At 36.4% G+C, this 23,476-nt stretch overlaps 1 protein-coding gene across 3 annotated transcripts in view; it reads right to left on the bottom strand.

Moving 5' to 3' along the window:
* The window catches only part of LOC122402773, a 32,687-nt gene extending 10,324 nt beyond the window's left edge, over nucleotides 1–22,363 (bottom strand). The window contains exons 1-3 of one of the 3 annotated variants that reach the window (XM_043405851.1): nucleotides 22,090–22,363; nucleotides 4,519–4,959; nucleotides 2,046–4,434 (exon numbers count right to left, since the gene is read on the bottom strand). In XM_043405851.1, coding sequence (XP_043261786.1) covers nucleotides 2,046–4,385 — 2,340 coding nt within the window. In that variant the 5' untranslated portion in view covers nucleotides 4,386–4,434; nucleotides 4,519–4,959; nucleotides 22,090–22,363. Of the gene's footprint in view, nucleotides 1–2,045; nucleotides 4,960–16,927; nucleotides 17,192–22,089 lie in introns of those variants that run through there. The other 2 variants (XM_043405852.1, XM_043405850.1) reach the window with 2 other exon arrangements.
* Between the last annotated feature and the right edge of the window lie 1,113 nt (nucleotides 22,364–23,476).

Genomic DNA, 23,476 nt, shown 5'->3' with positions numbered 1-23,476 from the left:
CTCTCACATTGGTATAATGGGAAACGAAAAAGCGGACCAAGCAGCCAAAGAAACAGCTAACTCAATAGCCCCTGACCACTACGACCCCAGTCTATCCTTGTAAACCACGCTCTCCATCCTAAAGGATAAAATAAAAGACAGCTGGAACGAAGAATGGAATTCTACAGTCAAAGTAATTTCTTCCAAAAATTCATCCCCTGGTCCCTATCCAGGTTGGATCAAGTGAAAATTTCTCGAATCATAATAGGACATACTAAACTGACCCCACCAATACTTCCTCGGCAAAGAAGACCCCCCAACATGCGAACTGTGCAACGATCACCTTACAGCAGATCACGTCATCAGCCACTGCAGGAAATACGCCGCAAACACACTGCGATTCAATATTAAACCATCCCTAAAGAACAACCTGAAGGGTGACAAATCTATCCAAAACTTGCTCAAGTACCTCAAAGAGTCCAAACTGTATAACAAGCTGTAAACTTTTTCTGAGTTGCTAATAACCCATGGGCGGTTGATGCGACTATAAATAAATAAATAAATACATACATACATACATACAAACACACACACACACACACACAGCAGTTGTTCCAAATCATTGTTGTCGCACTTCCGAGGGCCTCCAAGGGCGTTGATCGTCGATTAAACTCAAATCACCGCTTTTAAACCGCTTAAACCAAAACGCTTACACATCATACGATACAACACCTTCACCGAGAAAGGAACAAATCGATTCGCATGCTCTTGCAGCATTTTTCCCTTGTTGGAATTCGTAAGAAATGCAGTGTCGGATATGCACCTTATCCGTTGCCATTTTAGACTCTACCGAATCGTATACTTTCGAAGGTTGGCGTTGGGCCTTTCGCTAAACTATCTTTTGTCTTAACTAGCTATATGTCGACACTAAATTTGATTTTATAACTGCTTAAGATAATTTGGATTATTCACTTGTACACCTAATATTTTACGTTTCGACTCACCTTTAATTAAAAGAGTTCTGTAGCGTTCCCAGGCATTCGTATTAGTTGTTTCTTCGAAAAGTATTGTCAAAGAACTTTGGATTTCAACATTGTCTTTGCTATGTACTTCTAGCAGTAGTTTAACTAAGAATACTTGTAATTTCTCTGTGCAAGACAATAATGGTGAGGTACAGGGCATTGGAATCGAATGATTTATTTTAGTTCGATGGCTATCGTAATTTCAAAGTATCGAAAAGATAAATTTGATATTTTTGGGCATAATCTGTGCAGCGAAAATTAATATTTAATATTTCTATATGCAAGTTCGCACGCCCCTTGATATTTATCTACGATCCCTTTAGGCTTAGACTACATGTTAAGAACGTATTGGTCTAAACGTTTATCATAGAATAAACTGTGCTCGTTTATGCTATAATTGATCATATTGTTTTATTTTCTTGGCGAACAATTCTTACTATGCGGGGTAACTCGGAAGTTTTGACTCAGCATTCCTCTATATGTAATTCGAATTTTTCTACTTTAAGGGGGGATTCTCACGTAACAGCGTTAAAATTAATGTCTACTTTTTAATTTTTTTCGTAAAAGTTCTATTGTACCAGACGTTGAAGAATAACCCTTAAACTATGCGAAAATATTATTTTTAGTCCATTTTTATTATCTTCTATTAAATAATCCTATCCGATGTCGTAAGAGAAAATTTTTTCTTCAAAATGAAATAGTTGTTTAAATTTTCCATACCTTTTGTTTAAAATAGGTTCAAAATATTTTCATACAGTTTAAGGGTCGTTCTTCGTGTTCCTAATAGTCTAGTAATAGCAGAGCATTAAATTCTTCACGAAAAAAAATTAAAAAGTAAACTTTGTTTTTAACGCTGTTAGTCGAGAATCCCTCTCTGTACAAGTCCAAGATTTCTTTCGTTTCTTGAGATTCGAATTACCAAGGATCGACTGTAATTTGTATTCGCTCGAAAGTTTCCACGGGTCAAGGGGCGAAAGTGTGCAAAGGGGCTTAAAAGTAGAAAGTTCGAAAAGCGAAACGATGTTACGTGAAACTGATTCTTACCTCGCCGCCCATGTTGGTGATCCCGATCACCGATATCAGGATCGAAGCGTCTGTCTCGCTGAACCCCATCTCGATAGCGTTATCCGTGAGGTAGACGTAAGGCACGTCGTACCACGTGTGCAGGAGAAAATTACTGATAGCGAATAGTAAGAAACGCGAGTCGGCGAAGTGAGAGAAGTCGAGCATATCGACGACGAGGTCCCAGAACTCCCAAAGGCCGGCGTACCAAACGAGCTTCGTCTTTGCAATGGTGGTCATCGAGTTTCTATAAATATCGGGACAACTGGAGGCCCTTAGACGGTATCGGTGTATATTTAACATGGCACCTCTGTAGGTAAGGCTGTGCCTATGCATTCTGATGTCCTTCAGATAAGCAGTAGGCATTCTCCTCGTGTGCTCGAGGGTGCTGGACCTTCTTAAAGTGGTATCGAAATTGATCTTCTTCAACCACAAACGCCACGCGGCGTCCGACTGCTGCTGAAGAGTTTGATCGTCGTTCGGCGAGACCTTGTCCTTGTTCTCCTCGTCCTTCAGCTCCGACAGCGAACTCGGCGTAGGCACGAATCTCGCCAACGGCGTGTTAAGCTGATCGGCGAGCGCCCCGGAATCGCTCAAGCTTCTCGACGATATAAGAAGGCTGGGATAATTTTGCAGCAAGACGTTGTAAACATTTTTACGGGTGCTCAGCATTTCCAACACCTCCAATGGCACTTTCTCGCCGTTTTTAACAAAAGTCGGCAGGCTGACAAGACTGGAGAATAACTTTTCCCCTTCCTCCTCCTCCTGTAGACGAAGATTCTCCATGATCGCGAGGGTGTTGAGCGAATTGTTCGCGGATATCGTGTCGACGCTGGAACTTTGTACCCTGGTTCTCTTCTTCTCGCGGTTCTTCCGTCTCTCCTCGGTTTTCGCTTTAGCCCGCGTGGTGGTCCATTCCAGATCTCTCATCAGACATCCGCATACGGCTAAATTCAAGAACAGACCGGCCAGAATCAAGGTCGTCCCCCGCCAGCCGTACTCGGCGAGGAGATATTGCGTGACAGGTGCAAAAATAAACGTCCCGATGCCGCTTCCGCACACGGACAGCCCTGTCGCGAAGGATCTCTTCTTGTCGAAGTAGTAAGCGACGATGACGACGGCCGCTACGAAGCAGAGGGACAAACCAAAGCCAGAGAGAATGCCGAATGTGAATACCAAAACCTCCATCGAGTTTGCGTATGAGCTTATCACGAATCCCGTGGTGGCTAGGAGGCTCCCTGCTATAGAGACTCGTCGACAACCGTACCTGTCCGTCAGAAAGCTAGCCACCGGGCCCGACAGCAACGGCATCGCCATGAACAGGCTACCTATCCAAGCGGTCTTGGACTTCCCTTCGCCGAAGTAGTTTAAAAATTCGACGTAAATCACGCCGAAAGAAAACGTGATACCGTCCGCTATGAGGTTAACCATGAAAGAGGCTGCCACCACCACCCATCCCCAACCACCATCGGGCGGCGTTGGTTCGCATAGTTGCCCGAAGCTGGTATTATCCTCGGAACTGCTGCTGCTTCTGCTGCTACTTCTGCTGCTGCTGGTCAACGTGGTGATCGGTGGGCTCGTTTTCGATCGTTCGTCGCGTGAGTATTGCTTCTTCGAATCTTTGTTAAATTGTACATGATACTGTTGTTTGTCCTCTCTCGGGGATTTTCCATTAACGAACTTCTCGGTGCTGCTCGTGGACAGCGAGCGATTCTTCGGCGACAAGATGCTCGCGGGGGAACCAAAGATCAAGTTCCTCTCCGCGGAATGGCTTTTGCCCATCTTCAGGACAGGGATGTCCTCCTTGTACAGGCTGTCCAACCTTTTCACCGAGTTTTGCGCGACTTCCTTCAACTCTTGCCTCGCATCTTGTCGTATCCTCGAACCAGGCACATCGTAGCTGCTGTACGGTTTCTCCAAACAGTTCTGCTTCTCTTCGTCGTCCGACCTCTCGCTGGCCGCGTCATTCTCGTAACTCTCGTCGCACAACGCGTTCGATTGCTCCTCCGCCAGGATGCCGATCTGATTCGATTTCTTTCTGAGCCACGAGGCGTCCTTCGCGAAATTTAATTCCACCGAGCCTGTATCGATGCCCTTCCATGGCTCCGTTCTACGCGGCGTCTCCTGCGGAGTCCTGTGCCCGTACGAACGCTTCCTCTCGATCAAACACTCCTCGTCGCCTTTACCCGAGACGATCTCGCCGTTCTTCAAATCGCCATGCAGCTCGGCGACGTTATCGTCCCCTCTGATACTTTCCGTTTTTATCGTCTCGTTCAATTGGGTCAGCTTCTCCTCACCGTTGAACTTGGCCCACTCGGCCATGATGATTGTACCGATGACAACGAGGAGCCTGCTGTTTAGGCACGATGGTCTGAAAAGCAACGCGACGGCATTTAAACCTCGACGGATTTCGTTTTCTCTTAATTTGATTTAAGAATACGTGACTTTCGTTTACTCTGACAAGAACGAGATTCGTTATTCCTTCTTCCCCTCTTTGCTCTGTTTCTCTCTTCTGTATTTCCGCGGCACTCGGGACACGCACGCACCGCTACAAAAAAGTTATAACGCACGAATGACCACGACGTATGAACCGATCCGGAACCGGTCTAGTTTCGTCCTTGACTTGAACAACGGTAAGCACGGCCACTCGTACAGCTGTCTGGTGAACTGACGGCGTAACGGCAACAGCGATGCTGACAACGTGGACGATTTAAAGTTCTTTGAAGGCTGATAAATAGCACCCGGACCGCCACCATTGCAAACGTGGCCCAGGATGCACGAAGTCTTCTTTATTCTCGGGCCCTGGTCAATCGGGACCGCCTCCACCTCTGCAAAACGATCGTCAACCCAGGCACCCATACGGCGAATGGTACTGCTTCGGCGCTTGCGGTGTATTCTAAGATCAAAATAATGCATTATTATTATCGACAATCTGTTCAGAGAATATACGAAAATTTCGGAACTGGAGCAATGACGAAAAAACAAATATGCTGGATAATTGGACTATACCTAAATATCACGTAATAAAAGTGAGGAATGTAATCAAAGACGAGGTATACGAGTAGACCTTACGTCCAATGTATTTTCTCGGCCATTTTTCAGTACCATTTTCGTGTCACTGGCAACAGTGAGATAGAAAATTAAATTACAGAAACATTTCTGGCCACAGATTATATTTTCGGTAAAGAATTTTTTCCCCGAAAGTGCATAGGATTTGAGGGGTATGTGTATTCACTAAAAACGATTGTAATTGACCCCAGCAACCACAAATAATTTTTTTAGAACGATTTGAAATTTTTTGATTTCGCAATGCGACAGATAAATCTAAAATTTCGAATTACGTAAGGAAAACCATGAGAAAAAAATATTTTTGAGCGAATGATATCTAAATCTGTGTCTCTAAAAATGTTGTTCTGATTTCAAATCCTGAATAATACTTTTGATACATTTTGGATAAGTACATTTTTTATCGTTTCTATAATCTTATCTGCAGATAATACTAGTTGCATTCATTTTACGTGCTTGACTAACGGACTGCTTTATGTTAACAGGGGAAACATACTTTCAGTTTAGATAACTAACGATACCGCGACACTCGAAAAACGATAAAGTCAAATACTTTGCTATTTACAACATCTTATGATACTCGAGTACCTCATAAAATTTATCATATTTTTTTTTATTTTCTCGAAAACCATAGATATTCTACATTATATTACTTCAGAGAAACTTCAAGGTCTAATATGAAAAATGTATGTTGATATTATTGACGCCAGTAACATACTTTAAAAATATCAGTTTTCTACCAAACTCATTTGGACCTGGAATTTAGGCAAAGTTTTTGTACAAAGTATAAACGACGATATAAAATATACAAGGCGTTCGACCACCTCTGGGAACAACTTGAATGGGAGATTCTAGAGTCAAAAATAAGACGAAAATCAAGAATACCAATTTGTTGATGGAGGCTTCGTTAAAAAGTTATTAACAATTACATTCAAAAATTTCAAATCATTCTGATAAAATTATTTTCGACTGCGGGGGTCAATTACAATCATTTTTGGTGAATAGACATACCCCCGAAATCCTACCCACTTTCTAGAAAAAAATTCAGGAAGGTGTGAAATTTTTCGACGGAAAAAGAAATTTCAAATTGTTCTAAAAAAATTATATTCGGTCGCGGGGATCAATTACAATTATTTTTGGTCATTACACATACCCCCGAAATTTTATCCGCTTTAGAGAAAAAAAATTCGAGAAGGTGTGAAATTTTTCAACGGAAAAAGAAATTTCAAATTGTTCTAAAAAAATTATATTCGGTCGCGGGGGTCGATTACAATCATTTTTGGTCATTACACATACCCCCGAAATTTTATCCGCTTTAGAGAAAAAAAATTCAAGAACGTGTGAAATTTTACGACGAAAAGAAATTTCAAATTTTTTTGTAAAAATTATTTTCGATTGCGGGGGTGAATTACAATCATTTTTGGTGGATAGACATACCCCCGAAATCCTACGCATTTTCGAGAAAAAAATTCCTTACCGAAAACATAATTTCAGGCCAGAAACGGTCTCTCAAAAATTTCATGCGTATCTTTAAAACGTCATAACTTCTGAACGGTTTGGACGATTTTGATGTTTCGCAATGCAAACAACGCGTATTTTGTCGAAGAATATATAGAAATTCAAAAAATATTCGAAAACTTGTTCCTTAACCCCGTAAAGTGAGAAAAACCCCATAAAAATTGTCCAATTTTTAAAACAGCCATAACTCCTACAATATTGAATATATTTCAATGAAATTTTTTTCTGAAGTAGAGCTCATGGATACCTACGAAAAAGTATTTGCCAAATTTTCTGTAGTACATCGAACAAAATCATTAAAAATCAAAAACGAATTTTTAAGAAAAATCGAAGGGTGCCCAAAGTTTTTGATGAATAAAAGAAATTTCAAATTGTTCTAAAAAAATTATATTCGGTCGCGGGGGTCAATTACAATCATTTTCGATCAATAGACATACCCCCGAAATCCTACCCATTATCGAGAAAAAAATTCAGTACGGACGGAACTTTAAACTTTAATAACTTTTTAACGAAACCTCCATCAACAAATTGGTATTCTTGATTTTCGTCTTATTTCGGCCTCTAGAATCTCCCATTAAAATTTCTCCCAAGGTTGGCCGAACAGCCTGTATACTCTATAAATCTAGATATCAATTTATACACAGTTACGAAGATCAACATCCGAAACGTTGTTAACGGCGAACTTAACGAGTTACGCAACGTTCTTTTTTATCCCTTCATTTAATCACTAATGGAATTAAGGTAATAGCAAACTTGCCCCGCGATGTTTGTGCTTTTTACGTGGCAAAGACTAAAGTGCTTCACGAGGTGAATTTAGCCCGTGAGCAATTTACGAGCGCGGTATACCAGAATTGTGTACAATTTTCTCGGGCAAACGCGGCTATTTTACTGCTTCCTTATTTTGCAATTGGCAAGTTCGTGTTATTCTACAATTGGCGGTCATTAATTTTCAGCGTGCTCTTCCACGACATTCCGAACGTGAATACATCAGACACTTGTGATTTAAGAGTTAATTTTGCAGATCGAACAAAATGTTTTGACGATACATTGGGGTCGCCGCGGAGCCCGCAATTATTCTGTCGAATTAAGAAGTGCATGACCTTGCAAGGCTTTCCCACCTCGTCATCGCGGGAACTGGTTGTTAAGAGTTGCTCGACAACTCCCGAAGCATTCGAGTAACTTGAGATATTCGGTTTGAAGAAAAAACATTTAATTTATTTAACCAAGCTAAGTACACAATCAAAGGAGCAACAGTTCGAGCAGCTTGATCATTTGAGTAGGTTAAACAAATTTAAGTAGGTCGAAACGTTCGAGTGGCTCGGTTCATTTCGGTTCGGTAAAACCTCTTGTTCGCGATTTCGTGAAAATGAATATAAGCAATCAAGACCGTATTAGCCGCAATAATTTTCGACACAATTCGCTTGTATTGTAAAGCATTCGTTTAAATGTGCAACGAATAATTTCGTTCAAATTTTATTTATTGGACACGATAGAAGAAACGTTGATCTAAGGTTTATTTAAAATATTTAAAAAAAATTTTACATCAACGAATGTACACCGTGGAATGCACGTAATCGTTGTAATTTTATTTTTATTAATTATTATTCGATTATTTGTTTAAATATATTTAAAAAAAAATATAAATTTATTTATTTTTATATATATAAAAAAATCATTATCTATGGACAAGTTTTGCTTGGAATATAATGAGATCTTAAAACCAGAATGTAAAATTTAATAAAGTTTCATTGAAATTCATTCAGTCCCTTAGATGCCATTATGTCGATAGTCATCCACGTATACACAGATAAAAATAATATAAATTTTCCAGTAAAATAATCGTTTCGATCAAAAAAAAACTGTTCCGCCTTGTATGTAAGAAAGCAAAAGGGAGAAATAAATGAATCAGATACTACATTTAAATCAACCGTATTGGATTTTTAAATTAATATTCCAGTTTTGCTATCTTCCTTCAATTTTTAAGTTTCTAATCTTGAATGTCAACAAAGAGAAAACGTGCACTCATAGCAAAAGAAAAATCAAGACTTAATAAGTTAAGACCTGTCTTAATAAGATAAGACGGTCGAAATTAGAATTTTTTAATTTTAGAAGATTTTCTATAATCGATATAATTGGTTATCTGTACTTTTTAATCTCGCAATGGGCGCGTATCGTAAAGGTCGTTCTGTACATTTTAAGACTATGAACAAAGATACAGCTCGAAGATTGTAACTTATACGAGGTGTACACGTTTTTTCACTTTATAGGCAATAAAGATAGCTGATTCTATCGTGACAATAGATAAGTAAGAAAGGTTAACATTACTGTCTAAGAATGTTGGTGTTAGTGATAATTTGGTCGTTACTTGGCATTTATCGCTAAATTATTATTTATTACACGATTACTATTTCGAACAAGTCTGAATTACTAATTAAATTAAGCAAATTTCAATTTTAGAAAAATTTAAATTCAATTCGGATGCTCTTTAAAAAGTCCACGATTGAATATCGGAACTTGAATGAATTTGCAAAACACGGATTCGTTTAGTGTGTAAATACTTGCAATCGATATAACGCACTCATCTGTCGGAGTTAATCGCAATTTATACTGCGAAAGTGTTTAAAGAATACTGAAACTGTTACTCACAGGCAAGTAAATCGAGCAAATAATGCGATAACACGAAGGCTTACATCATAAATAACATTTCAGGATTTTATAGAATGTGGCATATACGTGACAATTACAATGTGCAACGTAATGTTATTATTGATCAAATTTTAAAATTATTATATCAATCAATTTAGTCTTCCATAAGTAGAATACAAAATAATCTTTCTCTAATTCTCTTCGAAATAACGGATTTAATATCTTTAGGACCAAATAAAAAATAATCCTACCGAATCGATAATTTCGGAGATAAATTTATTTTAAATAAAAGTCACGAACTTCTGATGGAAGTTTGTCACACATCCCGTAGCGTGCGCCTGGGAGTATGCGCAGAGGAGTGTGCGCGTGTGAGAACGCGCGCATGAGTGTTGCGTCGCTTTCCACCGAGATAGTTGTGTGGTCGTCGTGCGTTGTTGCGTGCACCAACATGTATCACTTCTGTATTGTTCATTATTATTAAACCGTTATATATATATGTATCCAACAATCCAACAACTTCGATGGCGTGTATTTTTCAAAAAAATTCGAATTCAGCAAAATAATCTAAACACTTCCTAATTCTATATGAACACTACAATGTATCTTGATTTTCTAGCTATTCATTATAAAAAAAATGATCGACGTGGAATAGAATAATTTTCATGAGATTTTAACACTCTTTTTTATTAATTTAATATATTGTTAAAATTGTCGATTAACAAAAAATTGAGTAACGCGATTATAATATAATACAAGGAAAGACGAAAATTCAAATATTTAAAAACAAAATTACGAAACTTTTTAAATCGTTTTTGTTCGATTTGAAAACAATGAATCTGACGTTTAACGTTAAACTCGAAAATGGCTGAAATAGCTAGTGTGCTAAAGTAGGTGGCTGTTACTTGAAAGTTTGCTTGCGTTATTATATAAATTATCGATAACGGGAAGAGGATATAATTTTAATATTACTTTTCCGTCTTCGATTTTAATTGATCGGGAGGCTATAAAAAGTAACAAAGCATCTTCAATTCAAATCAATACCGTTCTGCAGCTTGGCATTGTTATCTTTTATTACCATTTTATTCGTAAAAATCCATATTATTATTGGTAAAAAAAAAATGCCTTCCATCTTCCGCAACAAAGATGCACAACAGCCCAGCCACAAAATAAAATTAAACACGAATTCAAGGGTCTGCGCGACAAACATAAAGATGCAATTGTTATAATCCTAATTTGATTTTCTGTATTTACAATCTTTACCAAATGATACGATATCTTACAAAAAAAAATGATACCCAGCTTCTTTTCCCAGAATTTGTTTATGCTCTGGCAAGCATTCGAGATATCTGTAACCGAGACGCAAACAATATTTTATTAAATCGAGTAACTAAAAAAGCACGAAGTTGACTCAACAATTTAACCATAAGAGTGCATTTATATGAATATTTTTTTTATCACTTTTGTACGCAGACTTATTTGAAAAGTTAGGGCCTTTATCCGACAGTACATCCTGTGTAAGTTAGAGATTCGGTAAAAATACTACTTTATTAAATATAGATTGTTTCTTTCATCTCTGGATGCTCGACTCGCTGGTACTAAAGTCCCCTAATCTTTTCGTGCAGCGTGTCGCAGCGGAGCAACCCCTCGCCGTGACTACAAACACCCTTACTTTAACCATAAGAATTTGTTATATAAGCGACAAAACGAGAACTGTCCATTTACATAAAGGATGTATGTGTCTAAATTTATTTTTTCAGAAATAAAATCCCGCGGGGAATTCAATCGTTCAAAGTAACATTAAACATAAAATTATCGCTGGTGTCGTATTTAGAGCATCGCGGTTGAATAATTACGGATGAGTACAAATATTGAAATTTATTAAAAAATTGTAAAAGAATTAAGTTACACGGCAATAATTCGATAGGTACCCCAATGTCCAATGATTTTTGTTACATACTATATTTAATATTGAAATGAAAATTCTCTACGTTTTATTTCATGTATCTATTTATTATTGACAATAACTATAATTATAAAAAAAAAAAAAAAAACTAAACGTCCACATATGTGGCCAAGGGCGTGAAGAGGTTAAACGGACTTTGTCTCTACCATCTCTAACAAAGTTTTGTAAACCGTTGGAAAGTATTGTAACGGTGTTCCGTTAATTTTAAGTTGTAAACTTTTTGCTAAATTTCTGGCCACACCACCGATACGGGCGGGGGCGGCTATATCCGCAAGAAAACAAGGCGGCAGGTACGCTTATCGATGCCAGAAGCAGATCTCTCACGTCGTCGTTTCGAGTTTGACGTTTGGCATAGAGACACGGCAGCAAACGTTGAGATTTACTCCTGGCATTTCGTAACCGACCGAAGTAACTCGAGTTAGAGTCGGCGATTATAAATGAAGTTCATTGTGTATGAGTTGCTATCAATTTAACAGTGGCCACGATGATCACGTGCGTATCTCGCGATCCTCTGTCTTTCCTTCCGCCAGGTCTTCTTCTTCTTCTTTTTCTACTTCTTTACCACCTTCGTCTGAATCTCCTAAGCTTTGCTTTCTCGTCGCGCTGCACAACACAAGACTTCGGAGTCGAACGACTCGTAGAAAGAATCAGGAAAGAAACGCGAATGGCACGCTTATCAATTTACATACTATTAAAAGCGATCATCATGAAACTTTCTATTGATTATTGTACGCGCAAACGATTACAATAGAGCTCCGTTTGTCACAACAACATTTTTCTCGATGCTCAATTTAATGCACTTCTTCTGGACTTTTATTATCTAAGCTACCACTGAGCGTCGTGTCAATTACATGAACAGTTATTACTTACTATGCATGAACTATGAAAAATGAAATGAACAAACACATTTTGTAAACAAGCACATTCACGCTGTGTTGTCATCATTGTTGATGTACATCTCATTGTCAATTACCAAGCAGTGTTTCAAAGAAGCAGTCTCTCAATTATACAGAGTGTTCCCCGAGGAAAAATTTTAATGGAGGATTCTAGAGGACAAAATAAGACGAAAATCAAGAATACCAATTTGTTGATGGAGGTTTCGTTGAAAAATTTCCAATCGTTCTGGAAAAATTATTTTCAGTTGTGGGGGTCAATTATAACAATTTTTGGTGAATAGACATACCCCCGAAATCCTACCCACTTTCTAGAAAAAAATTCGAGACTGTGAAATTTTTCGACGGGAAAAAAAAATTTCAAATCGTTCTGGAAAAATTATTTTCAGTTGTGGGGGTCAATTATAACCATTTTTGGTGAATAGACATACCCCCGAAATCCTACCCACTTTCTAGAAAAAAATTCGAGACTGAAATTTTTCGACCGGAAAAAAAAATTTCAAATCGTTCTGGAAAAATTATTTTCGATTGCGGGGGTCAATTATAACCATTTTTGGTGAATAGACATACCCCCGAAATCCTACCCACTTTCTAGAAAAAAATTCGAGACTGAAATTTTTCGACCGGAAAAAAAAATTTCAAATCGTTTTGGAAAAATTATTTTCGGTTGCGGGGTTCAATTGCAATCATTTTTGGTGAATAGACATACCCCCGAGATCTTGCGCATTTTCGAGAAAAAAATTCAGTACTGGCGGAACTTTAAACGTTAATAAGTTTTTAACGAAGCCTTCATCAACAAATTGGTATTCTTGAATTTCGTCTTATTTTGGCCTCTAGAATCTCCCATTAAAATTTTTCCCAGGGGTGGCCGAACGCCCTGTATAGTTACGTTTATAGTGTTCGAATCATCGAATCTGACCACACCCCTGTAACCACCCCCTGACGACATCCTTACATTGTATACTTTTTATCGAGCTTCACTTTTTCTCCCCGACTTACATTGCAAAATTTCGAAACTCATTCTACTGAATTTAGCCACACAACAATGGAGTGCCAAGACTCATCTGTCTCTAACAAACAAAATTGTTAATCTAATTGATTTTAAAATCATCTTAAATCTATGATCATTTATGATACAGTTTGATCTGGAGCAAATAATCCCACACCTTTAACATTTTTCCGTTTCTATAATCTGCCCCATACATTGTGAGCGTTGTTAGATTCACATTAAATTGTTGGAATTAAAATTAATTCAAACCGTTGTAAAAAAATGTTTTAAAGATATGCTCCGTTTTTATAATAGAACCTTCGAATGATTGAACATCAGCTACATAGTATAGTGTTTGTATAGTATAGTATTCGTGTTAACAGTAGAACTAAAAAGTGTCTGCAAGACGTGACAAACGTTTACGAGACTTTCAAGCGTTTCCCTTTATAGGGTAAAAAAGATACATTAATACACGTAGTCTGAGTGACTGTAACACAAAAGGCACATTCGTTCCTTTATCGCAAAGAAACGTTTTAGTCTGAGCGGGTCGTGGAGGATTGGATTCGCGTGAAGATTAAAAAATATTTGTCGAAACTACTACTTCCGCTAACATAAAAAAATTACTCTACATTAAGTCGTTCTCCAGTATTATTAATACATTTGTTCTAAAGAATGCAATTAAATGATTAAAAATATTTTATTTCTATTCTCAAGAAATGGTCGATGTAATTATCACCAAAGTTTGAGGATATATGGAAACATTGTTAATATGAATACTATAATGAGATGTCAAGTTAAATTTTGGCTTTTTAAATCTGTACGAGTTTTGAAGAAATTTCTCATTCTACAGAACACGTTTCAAGACTTCTTGATCATTCTTTAACTATACAAAAAAAATCTTTTTCTAATGTGTGTAAGATTGCATCTAAACGGCTGAATGGATCTCAACGAAACATTTCATTTAAGTTTTATACATCTGAAGGTTTGATTAGATTTCGAAAAAAATCGATCCGTACAGAATGATGGTTAGCTTTTGTAACCTTCTGGTTTTCCTGATATGCATTCATTATTTGTAAAAAAAATCTGAAGAACATTTTGTATAAACCCTAGAGAGAATTAAATTTTACATTGAAAATTAGATAGAGATTTTATCTTCTCTATTTCGATTAATGTATTTATGGAAATATTGTTGTATTGTAATAATTACTATCTTAAGTTAAAGTTCGAATAATGTGTCGAAAAATATTGTAACCTTTGTAATCATGTATTCATCTCTATCGATTTTTAAGTAGAATATTTCACATATATTTTTATCCAATATGATAACAGTAACATTTAAAACTATAATAATCTAAAAAGTACGTCTTGTAAAAACACTGTTCATAACCTATTCAAAGTTTTAACCTTCAACTCTTCGCAAGACACGTTTTCAAGATCATCTTATTATGTATGTATTTGACCTCAAATGGCTTCATACGACGGGTCGTTAAACTCGACTTGACCTTGTTCTACTTAGACTTAATAGGCTCGAATTAATATTCATTCGATAAAAATATTATTTAAAATCGATAATTAATTATTATTTATTTATTATATCAATGAACATACTCTATGTTGATGTAACAAGATTATGTAACAAGATGAGTCTGATATGCCTGCTTCATAAGAATCAGTCCCTATTATAATAGCTGGTAATCGTTCCCGCCTCGTGATTTAGTCAGCTGAACATGTCGTTCAGTTCAATAGAAACATTTAGAAAATTCAATGATTCAGAATCGCGTTCCAGGAAGACGTGAAGTGAACCACGTGGTTATGCCATATGACAGTTCAGCATTCATCAAAGAAATGACTAACGATTGACCAGGAAACTATGAACCTTCGTTATCAACACGCAAGGAGAACGAACTCGTGGCACCACGTGCTTATCAATTCAGAGAGAGTATCAACAGCGTGTGTACAATGCGCGGAATTAAAAGAAAGCGGACAATCGTTGTGCAATTGCCCAAAACAGTTAGATTATACACTTGCGTGGTAAAATATGTATTATACGTATAAGCTACTCAATCTAGACGAATTAAACCTTTAATAAAAATCCGTGCAGTAAATATTAACTTTCTTATTGACGATTGATTCGCTCCAGATGCGAAATTCTTCCTATTATTATACGTATATGTATACAGGATGCTCGGCCACCTCTGCGAAAAATTTTAATGGGGGATTCTAGACGCCAAAATAAGACGAAAATTAAGAATACCAATTTGTTGATGAAGGCTTCGTTAAAAACTTATTAACGTTTAAACTTCCGCCAGTACTGAATTTTTTTCTCGAAAATGCGCAGGATTTCGGGGGTATGTCTATTCACCAAAAATGATTGCAATTGACCCTCGCAACCGACAATAATTTTTCCAGAACGATACAAAATATTTTTTTCCCGCCGAAAACTTTCACACCTTCTCGAATTTTTTTCTAGAATGTGTGTAACTGACAAAATTTTTCCCAGGGGTGGCCTTACTTCCCTGATTTCATTACAATTATATCGAAGGTCAAATTTCGGGATCGAAAATGTTTGTTGCGCGAAATATTCTTGTATAAGTCGTCTAAACTGTTTGATTTTCTTATCTAAAAGATCATGCGTTTAGACTTATTATTACAATTGCATCGGGGCCAAACGTATGCACGATAAATTCTTCGTATTTACAACGCGTAAAGTGATTTATTTTTACCATTACAATACCACATACTCCATAATGGTGTTCTGTTACAATTTTAATAATATTCTACACAGGGTGTTCGGCCACCCCTGGGAAAAATTTTAATGGAAGATTCTAGAGATTCTACCAAAATAAAACGAAAATCAAGAATACCAATTTGTTGATGAAGGCTTCGTTAAAAAGTTATTAACAATTATATTCAAGAATTTCAAATCGTTCTGGAAAAATTATTTTCGGTTGCGTGGGTCAACTATAATCATTTTTGGTGAATAGACATACCCCCGAAATCCTACTCACTTTCTAGAAAAAAATTCGAGGTGTGAAATTTTTCGACGGAAAAAAAAATTTCAAATCGTTCTGGAAAAATTATTTTCAGTTGTGGGGGTGAATTATAACCATTTTTGGTGAATAGACATACCCCCGAAATCCTACTCACTTTCTAGAAAAAAATTCGAGGTGTGAAATTTTTCGACGGAAAAAAAAATTTCAAATCGTTTTGGAAAAATTATTTTCGGTTGCGGGGTTCAATTGCAATCATTTTTGGTGAATAGACATACCTGCGAAATCTTGCGCATTTTCGAGAAAAAAATTCAGTACGAGCGGAACGTTAAACGTTAATAACTTTTTAACGAAGCCTCCATCAACAAATTAGTATTCTTGATTTTCGTCTTATTTTGATCTCTAGAATCCCTCGTTAAAATTATTCCCAGGGGTGGCCGAACACCCTGTATAATATTTCCTGACTTGAATCGTTCCATTAAATTTGTATTAAAGTTGAATTTACAAAATGAATACAGTCGTCGAATTTCCAGGTTTGAAACGCTTACCTTGCCCGGGCATCGTGTCTTACGTAAATCAGTAACTGTTGCAAGATTCAAATATAAGATACAAAAGTACCAAAAATGTAACAAAGATGTCATCGCAGTATCGTTTCCAAATTAACCACCTTACGCGTTAACAATTAGTCCTCAATTTCGTTAATACAGTTAAATTTGTGTCACTCGATGAAATCGTATCGCATATTTAGAACAATGATAATGACACTGAACATAGATTAGAAAATAAAGAAGGAAACGTACCATGACGCGCGTTGGCACCTGTTCCTCCAATTCCGAGAAAGGCACGACAACCGAAAGGTTCACGAAAACATCAAAATCTCTTCACATGCTAAAACATTCACTTCTCACAATGCATCACGTTCGATATTCACAATGTCAATGTTTAGTTTCGCGTAGATGATAAAACCGAAGTAATCCTTCCGCGATAAATTTCACGACATTGAAACCACACGAGATTACCAGCTTTTTGTAAATTTTCCAATCGACGTTAAAACGCTTCTTATAAAATCGTCACGTACACTTCTTTTTTTTTTTTTTTTTTTCTACGGAAACGCACGAGATCGACAAATTCAGATTTTCCAAGATGGGAACCGTTACTAAATCACACGACTTGCTCGCGACTTTCCAGTAACTGTTCTCGCTCTCGATTGTTTTGAAACGTGAAACGGAGTCCTTCGAATCGATTTCTTTACTTCCGGACAACTTCGCATTCCTTCTGTATCGAACTGATCGATCAACTTCACGGGTATACGAGATCGATTGTTCGTTCTTATTTAAAATCGAGTCCTGTAGAACGACTTTTCGACGTCCTGCGAAATCTCGTCGCCAACATAGACGCAAGGAAACGACACATTTTACGGAACTTCAGAAATCGCACGATGCCACTGATCCTCGATTATACGATTACTTGTCCGTTCGTTATTGCGAAAATAGAGTCGAGATAAGATTTCCGAAATTGTAAACTAGTCTTCCCCGTGTCTTCTGTCTCTTCGTGATCGCATGCACACAATCGATTTTCGTCCGTTACCAATTATCTAACGAATAAAAACGTTTTGTATATTTCCCCGATCGTTATCGACGAGAGAGCAAACAAAAAAAAACAAAAAGAAAAAGAAACACCACGCGCTCGACGATCCGCTGGCTGACAAAGAATGAAAAAAACAAAATCTGTCACCGGCTACGACTTCGTGAATGACTTAGTTCGAACGGATCACGGCAGCTGCGCCCGGAAGAGTTACGACAAGCGAAACTAATTTCATTCGTTTATTTATCTTCGCGTCGCCTTCGTTGCATAGCCCACACGGTTACCTTTACGTAATATTAATGATCACTGAACAACAAAATCTTCTCCCCGACCAACCTTCAAAGACACGACAAAAAATCGCGACGAAAACACGCAGTCTTTTTCTCATTCTTTATCGATCCATTCTTCGATATTCGATTCGTCGAATGTTCCTTGCGGCACGTAACGAGGCTCGTAATATTTTATAAGCTTCGAACGATCTCGTATGCGAATTATTTTCGTTGAAGCGTTTTTCTCCACGCTCGATTCACCTCCCGACGCTGTCTCGACTCGCACGAATGCACGGAGACGCGACGAATGGAGGGCACGCGTGTAAACACGAAGGTTCGTTTTTCTCTAATGAAATCGTCGTACCAGCGTAACGTGGAACGCCTCGGGTCCGCGCACGAGGACGGTCGAACTAATACTGATAGCTGGCAATGCTCTCTCGGCAATGCATACGACTGTTACCTCCAAGATACGGAGTTCTTCGCCTCTGCTGTTAACCGCGTGTTCCCTTTATATACAATAGCGCTTTGGGCGCCGCGTGAGGGGATATATCCAGTCGCGCAAAGGTGCGATCGCAATGTTTACAAACCGTTGAAAATTCGTCGATTCTGTTTATAAAAACAACAGAAACCAATGACGCGTCGTTTTATAAGAAAAAATTACATTTACTTAACACGTTCACTGCCAGATCGAGACCGTGTAATATTTTGCAAAAGTGAAATGGTTTGATTTTTAGACCATTGTAAGCTACATAACCTAAAATTTGTTTCGGTACTTACTTTCGTAATCTTGTTCAAATTCACAAATTCTATCCAAATCTATTTTCCCCAACGTCTTAACTTGAGAATTAATTTTTCTAGCATCATAATGATAAATCCTGTCACTCATATACAGGGTGGCGTGCAGTCAAAGTGTTAATTAAGGGGTAAGACCACTGTAAAAGCCTGAAATAAAGCGTTTCTTTGCGATTTTTTTTTTTTAGGATGGATGGAAAAGTAAGAGGATATTTTTGAATAAATATTTTTTTTTAACACTTAACGACATGGTTAATAACATTCTTGAATATTATTATCCTCTTACTTTTCCATCCATTCACGCAAATAAACGCTTTATTTCAGGTTTTTACAGTGGTCTTACCCGTTAATGCGAGTAGCAGATAGTAAAAGTAATAAGATTTGTCAATTTTTAAACTAAAAACATGTTATCTATTTTCAATTTAGATAAATAGAAAATCCAAAATCATCTTTAATGAAATAATATTTTGAATCGACGTTTGAAATTCTAAATATAATTGTTCCTCGCATTGAAAATTACTTTGCACCATATACGATGATTGAAAAATATTCTTGTAAATGGAAACTTCGGCAATGGCCCTATTCCTGTGCCAAAAATATTTAATTTTTAAATATCAAAGTGTTTGTATGCATAAGAAAACAAGGACAACTTCCTTCGCCGTGTTTAACAATAGATCGAAGTTTTCCACGTGAAGTTCTGCATTCCATTTACACTATGACACGTTCATTTAAATGAAAGACGTTTTTATTTTCGTCTGCGGAAACGTCCGTCAGTCATCTCTGTAAATAGTAAAACCAAATGTACAAATTTATTACGAAATAATTTTGTACAAAGCACTGAAACAATGAAATTATAATAATTAATTCAAGAATAACCTAACCTAGAATAATTAAAGAATAACCTAATAATAATTAATTCAAAAAAAAATCTAACCTAGAATAATTCAAGAATAACCTAATAATAATTAATTAAAAAAAAAACCTAACCTAGAATAATTCAAGAATAACCTAATTATAATTAATTCAAAACTAACCTAACAATAATTAATTCAAGAATAACCGTACGAATATTTTTGTTACTCTACGTGTTTAACATTGAAATTAAAATATCAGAGATGTTAGAAATAAAGTGCCATTTGTTTCTGCGCCACCTAGTGGTGCATCTGACTTACTATGTACTATTGTACCATGCGTCTTTTGTCTGTAACGAAGCCGCGTGCTTATTAAATGTGTGTTGCTGAGAAGAAGTCGAGTTTTGCTTATTTGAATCCCCAAATTTCCACAAGTGTAATAAGGTTTGTTAATTCTTAAACTAAAAACATGTTATCCATTTCCAATTTAAATAAATAGGAAATCCAAAATCATCCTTATTGCCGAGAAAAGTATAAATATAATTTGAAACTCGTACAGCAAATTATTTTATAGTTTTTTTTTTATAAATAAATCCTGAAAAATATTAACAAATATTTAGATGGATAGAATTTGTATAAGTTCATGGCGTCGCCTAACAAAACGATCATGAGAACTGCATATGATGAATTGTTCGCAGGTTTAAAATGTTCACGGGACACGGTAACAAACGGTTTCGAACTCTACTTATTTAACAACAAAATCTTGTTTCAAAGCACTTTGAACTTCTGTTTCCGATGACGTACGCCGAGAAACATTGGCGCATAATTAGGTCGCGCCGTGAGAATGGTTAGAAACCTTTAAAAGACTCTTCCCCGTCGGACAGAACATGAAGATCCCTCAAGAAGCCTGCATTGCGGACCTTCGTATCGTCCGAGGCGTGTTGTCATATCGCAATTCTTTCTCCTTCAAAGAAAATTTATTCGTCATACACAACGGGCACACCGTTGAATTTGTAAAGCGCCGCGCGGCTGTTTGCAATGTTCAGACTGGTTTGCTCGGATTGAAAGTCGCAATTCAATGCTCTATTTAACCGTGAACGAATAGAAAATAAATACAAATATGTATTGACTAATCGACGGGTCGTCGACATTAAAGTATCTTAAGAACGTATGGTAATCGTGCTTCAATGACGCCGTAATTTTTATTTTTCGTCTTATAAAGTAGAAAAGTATTGTAATCGAAATAAATTTACGTTATTCTATTAGTTTTAACAATCAAAGGTTATTTTTATTATCTCTATGTGATAAAAATTATTTTTGCAATTCAAACAAAATTTATGCAGAGAGATTCAACCTTCTTGACAGGAGGTTTGTATCTTTAATAAATTCAGTATCAAAACTTCAATCTTCGAGAAAATCGTAATCATATTGAAATAACTTGATAAGTTATCAAGATAATATATCGTAATAATATTTCGATACATGTAATTCTAAAATACGATAGGTATAGGTATACGATAGGTAGGTAAGTACAATCATACCTCACGCTTCATTTCGTAAACAAGTGGATTAATATTTCATAGTAAATCTTCACAAAACATTGATGTGAAAAATTAATGAAGCAATAAAATATTTAAAACTAAACATTTTTTAACATTCTGTATGTAATCAGATTTAAATATTTTTAAAAAATCACGTCAACATGTGCACTATACAAATAACCTATCTACCTAGTCGGTAATACAGGTTGCGTAATATCAAAGTAATAAAATCAAAAAATTTCGTATCCAGTATAAACAGCCAATTTTTTTCACATTACATTAAGTATATATATATGTATTTAAATTATGAACATGTATATACATCGATGGATAAATTTCCTTAATTATTTTTTCCTCTAATCATATTGAACTCACGACACAAATATAACGGCGTTTAAACTTCACAAGAAGCCGCTACATGTCATGAAGTAATCACCACAGTAACGTGACTATTTATTCCGAGTATTGAAACCATTCTGTCTAAATTGTAAATGCGATAAAATTCACTTAAAGAAGAAAAGAAAAATCATTTGACGTGACTACAGTAATTTTCACATTAGAAGTTATTTTTGAACAAGGAATACAAAATATCCTTTTAAAAATAACGCGAATTTATATATTTATTCGTGTACAGTAGCATAAAAAAGAAACTAAAGTTAGGCTCATAAGATCTGAAAGACCCAACAGGTTTCTCAGTATACGATCATAGTGTGGTACTTGTAAACAAAATAAGCATCAACCGATCAGCTGATCGTGTTACCATAACCGCAATGGCTGCTATTGATCTCGCAAGCAAGCCTCTTTCGCACGCGCGTGCTACGTTAAAACCCCTTCCAATACGTTTCTACGCATGCGATTAAATACCGTCCCAACATTTTCTGTTCGCTGGCAAATCATGAATAAAATATTTAGTGAGGTTACATACCAAAACTCGACCTGCCAGTCTGGAGTTAATGCTAAAAAACTGTGACGCACTGCATGGTACGCGCGGGAAACAATAACTCACAACTAATTGGTAAAAAATACGTAATGACACAAAAAATTCAATCACGGCTAAAATATTATCGGTGTGAAACGACAGGACAAGTGACAGAACTGTTAACACAGGGTAAAACGTTTATCGACACTTTCACAAAAAACGGAAGATTTCAAGAAGCGGCGAAAGAATAACGCAACGAGGAGGCCGATGCGTGTTTTGACCGTGTCTCAAGTCCAGGGTGAATCGTGATTAGTTGCGCATGTGTATCGACGCAACCCTTCTTTCGCGACTTTCATTGGTCCCTATGAAAAACAGGGACGACACGATTTAGGGTGCAAAGTGAGGAACGTTAAGAAGCGCAACATTTTTTATACTATAATTTTTGTTTCGTTTATCATAAATCATACGAAATGTTTAATCTAAATATTTACCCTTTTGTTATCTCAAGAACTTAATTATAAATTATACTTATGCATGATACATCCAATTATATGTATAATTACTATATGATTAATAATAAAGTTATTAAAAGGAATCTTTTTTATAAGTCGAATGTTTTAATTATATCTAAATTACTCTTAACATACTTATATCGTTTGCATACATATCAGAAATCTATTTGCACAAATATTATAAAACAGAATAATATTTACTGCACACTGACTTGTGTATCTATTTCTTATTTTATTACGTATTGAAATAAATTGTATTAAAAACCTACTTACAATTTCTTAATATAAATTTTCTTCGCAGTTTAGTTAATATACTGTTAATTATTTAACTATTATATTTTTCTATAATTTCCGCTCCATTAACATTAGTGCCATGTATTCGTGCCGTTTGAGGGGAAGATGACATATAAGGCAGTTTCTTCTTCGTCTTTAAGGTGTTTTTAGTATAGCATGTTGAAACGCTAGATGACGACACTGCAGCAGTGCAACTACATAATATAAAATTCAGTTAGTTACACTAAGCATTTTATACCCAATGACATACGCATCAAATATTAAATTTTGTACATTAAATCCTCAATTAGTAAAATACAAACACTGTGAGCATTCATGTATTTTAAAAACAGCTAAATTAAAGTTAGGTTCATATAGGTAATGGGTTATAGTTCTCCTACAGATCTTTATGATCCAATCACAGCGGCGATTCTATTCCAGCTTGGCGACACAGCTTTTCGTACTTTTCTCTGCTTTTTGTTACTGAACGTAAAATTACAGATTAAACTATTTTAAAATTACTGATTTACTGTCACCGATCTGTCATCGTTTTCGACCAATACCTGTGAGTCAACGGACTGCAACAGGAGTGGGGATGTAAACATGCT

Source organism: Colletes gigas, unplaced genomic scaffold, assembly GCF_013123115.1.
Source record: "Colletes gigas isolate AHSC1104 unplaced genomic scaffold, ASM1312311v1 Colletes_gigas_Sc00039, whole genome shotgun sequence".
NCBI lineage: Eukaryota > Metazoa > Arthropoda > Insecta > Hymenoptera > Colletidae > Colletes > Colletes gigas.
Note: the sequence above shows the minus strand (reverse complement) of the source record. Positions and strands in the feature narration are given on the sequence as shown.